Source organism: Vicugna pacos, chromosome 5 (genome assembly GCF_048564905.1).
Source record: "Vicugna pacos chromosome 5, VicPac4, whole genome shotgun sequence".
In the NCBI taxonomy this organism is placed as follows: domain Eukaryota; kingdom Metazoa; phylum Chordata; class Mammalia; order Artiodactyla; family Camelidae; genus Vicugna; species Vicugna pacos.
Genome location: NC_132991.1, coordinates 80,505,246 through 80,516,875, shown reverse-complemented (window position 1 = coordinate 80,516,875; position 11,630 = coordinate 80,505,246). Strand labels below are relative to the sequence as shown.

The 11,630-nt window shown below is 58.2% G+C and overlaps 2 protein-coding genes across 3 annotated transcripts; one reads left to right on the top strand and one right to left on the bottom strand.

The window, feature by feature from the left end:
* Positions 1-621: 621 nt before the first annotated feature.
* On the bottom strand, positions 622-6,349 carry TMEM198 (transmembrane protein 198). 2 transcript variants are annotated; one of them, XM_015241702.3, is made up of 5 exons: positions 5,994-6,349; positions 5,472-5,676; positions 3,078-3,653; positions 1,849-2,051; positions 622-1,500 (listed from the first exon to the last, which is right to left on the bottom strand). In XM_015241702.3, the coding sequence occupies exons 2-5, from the start codon at positions 5,635-5,637 to the stop codon at positions 1,363-1,365; spliced, it is 1,083 nt and encodes a 360-aa protein (XP_015097188.1). In that variant the 5' UTR covers positions 5,638-5,676; positions 5,994-6,349; the 3' UTR covers positions 622-1,362. The 2 variants fall into 2 exon arrangements, with proteins under 2 accessions (XP_015097188.1, XP_015097189.1); XM_015241703.3 differs by having other exon boundaries at positions 5,472-5,641; positions 5,994-6,337.
* Positions 6,350-6,489: 140 nt separating this feature from the next.
* Positions 6,490-11,461, top strand: CHPF (chondroitin polymerizing factor). The gene is made up of 4 exons (XM_006207215.3): positions 6,490-7,154; positions 8,173-8,746; positions 9,252-9,431; positions 9,773-11,461. The coding sequence occupies exons 1-4, from the start codon at positions 6,841-6,843 to the stop codon at positions 11,030-11,032; spliced, it is 2,328 nt and encodes a 775-aa protein (XP_006207277.2). The 5' UTR covers positions 6,490-6,840; the 3' UTR covers positions 11,033-11,461.
* Positions 11,462-11,630: the final 169 nt, after the last annotated feature.

Here is an 11,630-nt window from a genome sequence, read left to right as displayed (position 1 = left end):
TGCTCTCTGCCCAGCTGGCTTCTCAGCCCATCTCAGTGAGCTCCACATCAGCCTGGGCAGAGGGCTCCTGAGCTAGTCCCATTTCTTTCCTCGTCCACATAAGGGATGCCCTACCCTCCACCTGAATTCCTGCATTCCCTTCAGATGCTTTGCCTTGCCCCACCTCTAACTGGCCACCTGCCCTTTCCTGCCCCTACAGACAGCCCTGACAGGAGTCCAGAAAGGGTGGAGCAGAGGGTGAGGGCCCAGTTCTTCCTGTGTAGGTGCCCAGGCTCTGCCAGGAGAGAGGAAGGTGGTACCCACTCTCTCCCCAGGCCCACTTGCTCTCATTCCTTTGCAGGTAGCTAGGAGGACCCAAAGAGGCCAGGCAGGTGCCCTCGGACAGCTTGGAAGGCGTGTGCCCTTACCCCTGGAAGCGGTGGGGAGGGAGGGGAACCAGAGGTGTTGGGAGACAATAAAAGTGGTACAGCCCTTTTCCTGGCTCTCTGTGTGACATGGGAGGGCAGAACTTGCCTGGAGCCCCCGTGTAGTGAGTGACACAGGGAACCAAGGGCCACAGTGTTTCCAACTTGGCCCATGGAAGTGACAGCCACCAAAGACCACCACTCCTGGCAGAAGCTGCACAGTTTGGCACATTTATAAAAGATGTAAAACAGGGTGGGATGGGGGGAGACAGAAGCATGAGGTGTCCAGAGTGGCATGACAGACACCAGACATGCACCGTGCATTTAAGCCCCTCCCCCTAACCCCCTTCCCTAGCCCAGCCCAGAGCAGTACCCCCCACCCCCCTCCCCGGCCACTGCCCTCAGGCTGGTGGCTTGCAGAGAACAGGGGACCAAGGTGAGGGCTGCTGAAGTTTGCCCCATGGTCAAGGACAAGAAGCCTTAGATGAGCCTGGCTGAGAGGTGGAGGCAATGTGGGAGGAAGGCAGATCTCCTCCACTTCAACATGCAGGAGAGTGACCCATGGGACTCCAGCAGTGGGAGAAGAGGTGGGGCCACCCTTGGAGAAGCCCTACCAATCAGAAATCTAAGGCAAGGGTCCCAGTGTCCCCTCCAAGCCCATCCCTCCAAACACACGCACACACAAGTGACACACTCACAACCCTGAGCACACCCCAATGGGGCTCACACTCGCGTCCCTCAGGAGCCCCTCGGGAGCTTGGGAGGGGGCTCTCCCCTTAGGCCAGGCTAAGACTGTGAGAGGTCCTCCCTTCTGGCAGCCAGGCCATCCCTCTCCCGGATAGGGAAAGGGACAGCCCAAGGCCACGGGCCAGGTGGGCTGAGTTGTGGCCCAGCAGGCCTCCTCAGGCTGGCAGAGCTGGTGACCGATGAGTCCAGGCAGGCAGGAGCAGCTTGACTGCTATACCCGCACTGGGGGCCCCGAGCAGGCTGTCAGCGGCCCCCGAGACCCATACTCATAGTCCGCATCTGTGGGCGAGGCCATGAAGGAGCTCAGTGAGCTCCCTGTCTGCCGGTCCCGGAAGCTCTGGATGTAGCTCTGTGGGAGAGTAAACATGGGTGTGAGAGTGCCATCATGGACCCCCTGCCCTAAAAGCCACCCCAGGCAGACATCCCCTCCCTGCACCATCACATCCTGGTCTGCTTTTGGCCTAGGACCCCATTACACCCAGAGTCCACAGCCCTGAGACCCTACCCCCATACCACACCTCATTAAACTTCACGCTTAGGACACCTCACCCCCACCCAGCAGTTTCCCACGGGAGGGGTTATGATGGGTGGGTGTACATGCGCTAGGCCTTTTAGCCCCTAGGAAAAGCCCAGTCCTGCCTGGACAGTCTACAACCCTCCCTTCTCCACCCGGGCTGGAGTGGCTCGGGATGCTCACCGGGGAGAGGATGTCTCCATTGAAGCGTTTGATGGGCACTGGCCTGCGCCGATAAGCAGGGTCGGGGGGCCCAGGCCTTGGAGGAGCCCGGGGGCCTCTGGGAGGAGCCCTCGGGGGTCTCTTCTTGCGCCGCTTCTCCTTGCGATCTTCCTGCTGCCGAATCCGCATCAGCTGTACGCGTCGACGCTGCCGGCTGATAACCACTGTGAAGGGTTGGGCAAAGAAAGGTCTCAGAGGCCCACATGCCTCTTCTCCCCAAAGCGTGCCTGCTCTTTCCTACCCAAGGACTCCAGGCCCCCAGATTCTCCTTGTCCATAATTGCCCCCTCCTTACTTTCCTGGTCTCCCACCTCCCAGATGGGACTTCCTGCAGTTCCTTTCTTCCAAAGGTCTTTATGGAAAATTTCTAGACTCTAGGTACCTACTCCCCAGCTATTACCCTTCTCCCAATCCAGAGCCATAGGTGACTCACCTAGACTAGCTGTCATCTCTCAACTAGATAACTAAGCTGCTTCCTCACTGGTTCTCCTTCTATACTTCCCTTTTCCTTTGCTTTCTATACTTAGTAACCAGAATGAGCATCCCAAATGCTAAATTACATTATATTCTCCCTGTTTTATACCTCCAATGGCAGCTCATCACCCTTCTAATAAAGCCCAGAGTCTGCATCAATGGCCCAGGGTCCCCATGCAATCAGCATCCCTCACCCAGCACTCCAGCCCCACTTCCTCAACAGGCCAGGAATCTTCACGGGCCTTCACCCTTGGCTATTCCCTCTTCTCTAGCTCTTTGCCTGGCTTATCTTTCAGGTCTCTGCTTAAATGTCACCTCTTCCAAGTAACCTTCCTTGGCCACTCTGTCTATATTTCACATTACCCTGCATATCACTCCACAGAACTGAAACTATCTTTTTGTTTGCATGTCTATTTTCTCTCTCCCCCAACCCCAAATGTAACCCCATCAGGGCAGGGGCCTTTTCTGTTTTGTCTCTGCTGCATCCCCAGTGCCTGGAAATGGGCTTGGTACAGAACCAGTGCTCTATCCATTGTTGTGGAATGAATGGTGGCACGGAGGGTGTCTCCCCAGAGAGACAGTCAGCTCTCTAACCTGACTAAGGCCTTCTGCTGCTAGTGTGTACAGCTCATTTCCCCACTCCCCAATCACTCAGCGCCTCCACCCAGCCCTAGCCTCCCAGTTCTCTTATGCCCACCCTGGCCTGGGCCCTCTCACCTTCTGTATGGGAGTCCCTCTCGGCTGTCACCCGCCACTGCACCAGAACGCCCATCAGGCTGAGCAGAGGCCAGAGTGCCAGCAGGGCCCAGCTCCGCCAGCAGAGCGGGGGAATGGGGGCAGCCCGTAGACGCTCCACCGCGTAGCGCCCCAGCAGCAGCAACTCGGCAAAGTAGTCAGCAGCGGTAGCGATGAGCGCAGCACCAGTCACAGCAGTGGCCAGGGTGGTGAGTGGGCGAGGCCAGCGCAGTGTGAGCAGGGCACAGAGAAGGCCGCCTCCCAGCAGCAGCCCCAGGGGGCCCCAAACAGAGCCAGGCTGGTAGTAGGGAGCGGAGCCCAGCAGGGCGGCAGCGGCGAGCAGCAGGCCGAGCAGCAGCCCCACCAGGAAGAGGCCCACGCTGCGCACCAGCATGGCCACTAGCCCACAGAGCAGCCCGATGCCCAGTGCGATGCCCGCACTTGCCCCAGCACTCAGCTGAGTCTCCAGCACCCGCTCTCGGTAGCACAGCAGGAAGATGACCACTGAGCCAAACAGCAACCCAGTGAGGAAGAGTACTGCCTTGAAGCAGCGGTAACCTGGAGGGGAACAGGGGCTAGTGAGAGGCCAAAGCAAGGTTACTGGGCTGAAGGCAGGAAGTCAGAGGGGTCAGGGACATGGAATCACAAGGGAAACCATAGGCAGGACACTAATATCAGAGAACTGGGAGGGGGGGGTCACTGGGGTCCTGAGATTAGTAGTGAAGGGACCACTGAGGTCAAGGGAGGTCAGAGAGATAGGTCATTGGGAGTCACTGGGAAAAGAGAGAGACAGTCATTGAGATAAGCGTTGGGTCTTTAGGGGTCAGAGGAGTCAGAGATAGATCATTGGAGTCAAGAATGAATCAGTGATAGGGTCATTGGGATCTTTAAGGAGGGATTGCTCAGGGAAATGAGGTGTTCTGAAGTCAGAAAAACTTAAGAGGTGAGGTCACACAGATCAGAAAGATGAGGCCGCTGAGGGGTCTCAGGGCTTCAGAGATATGATGTTATTACAAAGAGAAGCAGAGTTATTGGGTAGGTGTCCATGGGTTGAGGTCTTTGCAGGTCAGGAGAGATTGACATCTGTAGGATCATTGATAGTATTAGAGGGTTTCTCAGGGAGAGTAATACTGAAGCCAGAGAAATGGTACATTGAGATCATGGTAGGAGCAATCAGACAATGGGGTCATAGGGATCTCTCTATGTTAGAAGTAATAGAGAGAGTCACAGGGATAGAAGGTAATGAGATAGCTAGGGTGGTTGGGGGTCACTGGGGTTTACAAGGGGTTGTAGGGAGTCAAAGAGGATTATAGGGGAAAATAGTGGTTATGGAGTTTCAGAAAAATGGAAATGATAGGGCCATTAGGCCCATTAAGCCCATTAAGGGTATCTGGAAGTGTGAGGGACTTGTAGATCCTGAAAAGCTGGGAAGATGGAAGTCAGAAATGAAGATCAAGGGGTCAGGGAGAGCCAAAGAGGAAGGTCATAAAGAGGAGAGTCAGTTATGGGAATGAGAAGAAGCATTTGAGTCCTGGAGGTTCTGGGGTCAGAAAGAGGAGCAGGGCATGCACTAGGGCTCAGAGAGTCCAAGAGCCTGGGAGTCAGAGCCTCCAAGAGGGGTAGGGTGGCAGGGAAGCCCAGGAGAGTGAAGGTCAGGCTGCACTGAGCAATTGTAGAGGGAGGGGTAAGAATAGTGGAGGGGGTGAGGTGACACAGACTCCTTGGAGACCCAGCATGTGTCCTGAACCCTTAGAGGAGCTCCTCCTCCTGCCCACTCTACAATTGTTCAGCCCAGAGTTCGGGGGTGGAAGGAGGGGAGGGACCATCTGGCTCACATCCCTGCCTACTACCCAGCCATTCTAGGGGGAGATGTAGAGGTCCCAGAGCACAAGTCACACCCCACCCCTTCCCAGACTGGAACCCAGACCTCTAAGCTTCCTTTGGACTTTATCCAACCACTTATAATGCTCTGCCTGGAGGCTTTCCTTGGAAACCTAGCCCATAATGCTCACTCCCCTATCTGAAGTTCTGTACCTTTTCTGTAGAGTCACTGGGCACTTACTCCACTAGACCATCTGGCACCTTTGTGCAAATCAGAAAAAGTTGTGCCTTCTTCTAGGCAAAGCAGCCTTGTGCCAAGGAATTAATAAGGTGCAGAGCCAGGTTCAAATTCAAGAATATCTAATTCAAAACCCTGTGTTCTCTAGGGTCTGGAGTCTAAATTATCTACAAACGTGTGCGATGGAAAAAAGGGGAGAGAAAAGAAAAGTAGCTATCATGGTGGTAGTAAAGTTCTAAAGAAGATTTAGGGTGCCTCAGAAAAATAACTTGGGGAAACAGTGGAGAACCCAATTGAGGGATGAGATAAGGTCTCACCGAAGAAGCAGTAGACGACTCCAAACAGACAGCACATGATGCAGACGAGGGCCGGCAGTGCCTGGTACCTGCGCTCCAGGGGCTGTTCACAGGGTGCACCCCAGAAGGCATCATCTGGCTCAGGGGGCAGCAGCTGGAACCGCAGCGTCGCCACAGTGCCCGGCATATTGCTGGGAACAGAAGGGAGTCACCCTCCCAGGTCAGCCTAACAGAGAAGAAGTAGGGGTCAAGGAGGAGGCCTGGGTCCCTACCGGGATGGGGGTGAGAATGAGAGTGGGAAAACTAAACAAGGACACAGTGGACAAAGGAGTGGTGCCCACATCATACAGCTCTGAAAGCATCCCTGAAGTAAGGAACAAAAGACAAAGGGAAACAAAAGTGCTTGGCTAGAGGGAGTCGGGATGAAGAAGTTAAAAGGGGGACTGGGCTGGGGGAAGATGAGGGCAGTGTGCTGCCGGTGAGAAGGAGGCAGCCAGGAGACTGGTCCGTGGGAGGCTCAATCTGGGATTGTCCACGATCTACCTGGGCTGGAGGCGACCTGAGCTTCTGAGCGAAAGAGGCTGTGCAGGGGCCGGCGGGGCTGGGGTTGCGGGGCTCCAGAGGTTCCAGCTGACCGGGGTCCGGTAAAAGTCCCCTGTGAGGGGAACGGGGCTGCTGGGCCGGAGGGACCAGTCCCGGCGCGGCGGCGTCGCCGCTCCGCCTCCAACACCGGCTGACACTCCAGTCCCGCGGCGTCCGGGGACTCGGACTCGGGCTGGGCCTGGGGAAGGGAAAGGAGCAGGAGCAGGGGCTCGGGCTGCCCCAGAGCCGCGGCCCCATGCCCTGAGCCCGCCCGCGGCCCTTGGTGCTGATGGACAGCTCCGGCCTCAGCTCCTGACGTCACTCAGGGCGCACCATCCAGGCAGGGGCGGGCTACTTCTGACGTCACCCGGGACGCACCAACCACGCCGTGGGGAGGTAAGTGACTCCGCCCCCGGCGTCTGCCTCTCCCGCACTGAGGAGGGGGCACTTCCGGGGGTCCTTCCCCTTTAACCTCCCCCTTCTCCTCCCTCTCCGGTAGCTGGAGCCCGAGACCCCACCCCAGGGGCGGGGCCCTCCCAGTGACACGTCGGACAGCGGCGGCCCCAGCGGAGGCTCCCGCGCCCAGCGCTGGGACCCTGAGCCGTACCAAGCGGCGTCTGGAGAGAGATCGGAACGCGGCGCAGGGGATTCGGCTCGGGCCGGGGACTCTACTCGGCGGGGAGGGAGGGGGCCCTCCCGCTTGGCCTAAGCCCTCCGGATCCGCCCCCTCCCCGGTCCCGCCCCCCTTGGAGCCTCCTCTGGCTGCTCTGGGGCTGCTCCACGGCCGGGGGCCCGCGGTCCGGGCGCCATGCGGGCATCACTGCTGTTGTCGGTGCTGCGGCCCGCAGGGCCCGTGGCCGTGGGCATCTCCCTGGGCTTCACTCTGAGCCTACTCAGCGTCACCTGGGTGGAGGAGCCATGCGGCCCAGGGCCACCGCAACCCGGAGATTCTGAGTTACCGCCGCGCGGCAACACCAACGCGGCGCGCCGGCCCAACTCGGTGCAGCCCGGAGCGGAGCGCGAGAGGCCCGGGGCTGGCGCAGGAGCCGGGGAGAACTGGGAGCCGCGTGTCTTGCCCTACCATCCCGCACAGCCTGGCCAGGCCGCCAAAAAGGCCGTCAGGTAGGGATTAGACCCACCAGCCCCACCCCCTGGGAACCGGCCGGGACGGACGGGCCGTGGAGGCCGCTAGGGCTGGGTCAGGGTCCGGAAGGAAGGGGCTGGCCTGCCAGGAAGTCTTTGCGCCCCAATAATTTCCTATGGCCCTGCTTCCCCGGGAGGTGTGGAGCCCATCTGAGGCCTTTCTCGGCCCCATCCAGGCCTGGATAGAACTTGCCCGCCTCTTTCCTAAACCTGCTTGAACCCATGGTTCCCCAAAGATCCTCTTAGCCCTCTGGGTGGGTGCTGGGTTTAGAAAAATGACTGGTATATAGAGTGGGTTCATAGAGGGAAAGAGAAAAGCGATAACTAGGATTTACTTGTATCTCTTGTTCCTGTGTGGGCATTTGAGGGGGTGAGGTTTGTGGGGGAAGAGTGAGGTACCCATCCCATTCATGCCTCTGCATATGAGTTGAAACAATTCCTCCTAAGTAACACTGAGTTCATTTCATTTCTGTGTTACGGAAGGTAAGTTGCTGAAACCCGAGCCCTAGTTTGCCCTTCCCCCAAACACATTCACTACATCTCTATGCCATTTATTCCTTTACATCATTTATGTGATATATTCGTGTAATGGCATAATATTTAGAAATAAGTATATACCTGATGTGTGGAGTTACCTGTGTGCCAAGCATTTGGCTAAGTGCTTTAAAGAGATAAAATCAGCCCCATTTTACAGATGAGGCTACCCAAGGCTCAGATAGGTAAATAACTTGCTCAAGGACCCAACTACTAAGTAATGAAACAGGGAATCAGACCCACAATATATCTCTCATATCTGCATGGATAGTGCCATCTCCTAAAAGGCCAATCAGTATTTCACTTAAATCCTCATGACCCCGGGAGAGACTTATTCTTATCCTACCATAAGTGAGGAAACAAGCCCAGAAAGGATGTGACCTGCCAGAGCCTATGTACGCTGCCCTCTGCCTACCTTGTTGTCTTTTTAATAACCCTATCTTCTCACCCCTCCCCCACCCAGGACCCGCTACATCAGCACGGAGCTGGGCATCAGGCAGAGGCTGCTTGTGGCGGTGTTGACCTCACAGGCCACATTGCCCACGCTGGGTGTGGCCGTGAACCGCACTCTGGGGCACCGGCTAGAGCGTGTGGTGTTCCTGACAGGCTCGCGGGGCCGCCGCGTACCACCTGGCATGGCCGTGGTGACACTGGGCGAGGAGCGGCCCATCGGGCACCTGCACCTGGCACTGCGCCACCTGCTGGAGCAGCACGGCGACGACTTTGACTGGTTCTTCCTGGTGCCCGATGCCACCTACACCGAGGCGCACGGACTGGCGCGCCTAGCTGGCCGCCTCAGCCTGGCAGCCGCTGCCCACCTCTATCTGGGCCGACCCCAAGAGTTCATCGGTGGAGAGCCCGCTCCAGGCCGCTACTGCCACGGTGGCTTTGGGGTGCTGCTGTCGCGCACACTGCTGCAGCAGCTGCGCCCCCATCTGGAAAGCTGCCGCAACGACATCGTCAGTGCACACCCGGATGAGTGGCTGGGCCGCTGCATTCTGGATGCCACTGGGATGGGCTGCACTGGCGACCACGAGGTAGGAAGATAAGTCAGTTCACCGGTGCCTCCTGTCGGGGCTTGTACACTTCCCCCTGAGAGGCAAAGGGGGTGGTTGGAGATCTAGGCCTGGTTTTCCGTGCCAGTTCTGTCATTTTGTATCCCTGTGACCTTGGGTAAATTCCTGAATCCCCTGAGCCTCCGTATCCCCATCCATACCAATGGAAATAATTATTCCTCAAGGTTGTTATGAGGATTAAGAAAAAAATAAGGAAGACTTGCACATAGTAGGTGTTCGATGTTGGCGATTATTATCTTACTTGAGCTCCTGGATGGCTCTGAAATAAGATGCATGCCCATTTCACAGATGAGCTAGCAGAGGCTTGCCCAAGGTCACAACTGGTCAAGGTAGACCTAAACCCACAGAATTCTGACCCCAAGTCCACAACAGGCCATAGAATGGGAAGATGATACACATACTATTAGGTGTGGTGGGGCAACTATCACCTCATGTTTCCCATTATGCACCCCTTTCTCCTCCCCAGGGGGTACACTATAGCTACCTGGAGCTAAGCCCTAGGGAGCCCGTGCAGGAGGGGGACCCTCGTTTCCGCAGTGCCCTGACGGCTCACCCTGTACGTGACCCTGTGCACATGTACCAGCTGCACAAGGCTTTTGCCCGAGCTGAGCTGGAACGCACATACCAGGAGATTCAGGAGTTACAGGTATGATCTGGGCTGGAGGACAGGTCAGAGGCAGGGGTGAGGGGTGGCTGAGAGGTCTCAGACATCTCAGAGTAATAAAAAATTAGCACTAGTATCACAGCACAAACCTGCTTCCCAGTCCCTATCTGTTTCTCCTTTTCTGAGAAGCCTTTCCAGAAACCCCCATTTGACTCTCAGGCTTCCTCCATATGGGGAAAGGACAGGTGGGGGCCCTGGGTGGGCAGAGGTTGGCAAGGGTAGGGGAACCCATCCTGAGTGGCATCTAATACCTGCCCAGTCCCCCAGCTGTGTGCTGGCCCCCGTGATCTAGGCCTCACTCATGGCCTGTTTCTTCAATCCAGTGGGAGATCCAGAACACCAGCCGTCTGGCAGCCGATGGGGAGCGGGCAGCCGCCTGGCCCGTGGGCATTCCAGCACCATCCCGCCCGGCCTCTCGCTTTGAGGTACTGCGCTGGGACTATTTCACAGAGCAGCACGCTTTCTCCTGCGCTGATGGCTCGCCCCGCTGCCCACTGCGCGGGGCTGACAGGGCTGATGTGGCTGACATTCTGGGGGCAGCTCTGGAGGAGCTTAACCGCCGATACCACCCAGCCCTGCGGCTCCAGAAGCAGCAGCTGGTTAATGGCTACCGACGCTTCGATCCTGTCCGGGGTATGGAGTACACGCTGGACTTGCAGCTGGAGGCGCTGACCCCCCAGGGAGGCCGCCGGCCCCTCACTCGCAGGGTGCAGCTACTACGGCCACTGAGTCGCGTGGAGATCTTGCCTGTGCCCTACGTCACCGAGGCCTCACGTCTCACTGTGTTACTGCCACTGGCTGCAGCCGAGCGTGACCTGGCCCCTGGCTTCCTGGAGGCCTTTGCCGCGGCTGCACTGGAGCCCGGCGATGCTGCAGCAGCCCTGACCCTGCTGCTACTGTACGAGCCACGACAGGCCCAGCGGGCGGCCCATGCAGATGTCTTTGCACCTGTCAAGACCCATGTGGCAGAGCTGGAGCGGCGTTTTCCCGGTGCCCGGGTGCCCTGGCTCAGCGTGCAGACAGCCGCACCCTCGCCACTGCGCCTCATGGATCTGCTCTCCAAGAAGCACCCATTGGACACGCTGTTCCTGCTGGCCGGGCCAGACACAGTGCTCACTCCAGACTTCCTGAACCGCTGCCGCATGCACGCCATCTCTGGCTGGCAGGCCTTCTTTCCCATGCACTTCCAGGCCTTTCACCCCGCCGTGGCTCCACCCCAGGGCCCGGGACCCCCGGAGCTGGGCCGAGACACGGGCCGCTTCGATCGCCAGGCAGCCAGTGAGGCCTGCTTCTACAACTCCGACTACGTGGCGGCCCGGGCGCGGCTGGCGGCAGCCTCGGAGCAGGAGGAGGAGCTGCTGGAGAGCTTGGATGTGTACGAGCTGTTCTTGCGCTTCTCCAGCCTGCACGTGCTGAGGGCCGTGGAGCCTGCGCTGCTGCAGCGCTATCGGGCCCAGACGTGCAGCGCGCGGCTCAGCGAGGACCTGTACCACCGCTGCCGCCAGAGCGCGCTCGAGAGCCTCGGCTCCCGCACCCAGCTGGCCATGCTGCTTTTTGAGCAGGAGCAGGGCAATAGCACCTGACCCCGCCCTGTGCCCCGGAACCCTGGCCAGGCGGCGCCCCGCCCCGCTCCTCTCCCTGCCAGCCTCGCGGGACAGGGCTGGCCACAGCCTCAGACCCCAGGGCAGCCCACAGGCCCCCTCTCTCTGGCTTGGGGGGTCCTCGGGCTCAGGGCAAGCCCTGGAAGAGGTACCCTTGGAGCCACCCTTTTCTGCCCCAAACCAGGTCTCCCTGCCCCCTTGACGCTGCTGATTCAGGCTGTGGCCTCCGAATATTTATGTAGTGCAGTCTGCCTGACGCCAGCCCTGCTTCCTAGGGTCACCCCTGGGTGCTGGGCTGTAGATGAGTTGTTGGAGAACTGGGGAGCTGAGAGAGGAGGGTAGGGTGTCTCTCAGCTTCTCTCTGCACTCCTGATAAAGCTCCTTGCCTTTAATAAACTGTCTGAGTGTGGACTAGTAGTTCTGAATTTTTGAAAGGTAGACTTGGGGGCAGGGAGGGCTTTGAGGATGGATGGTTCCCTTGTCCTGGCTGGGGCCTGGATTTCCTTTTCCCAGGTACCAAGTCATGCATATGCCCAGCCCCACCCCAGCTCCCAGCTTAGTCACATATACACACAGAGAA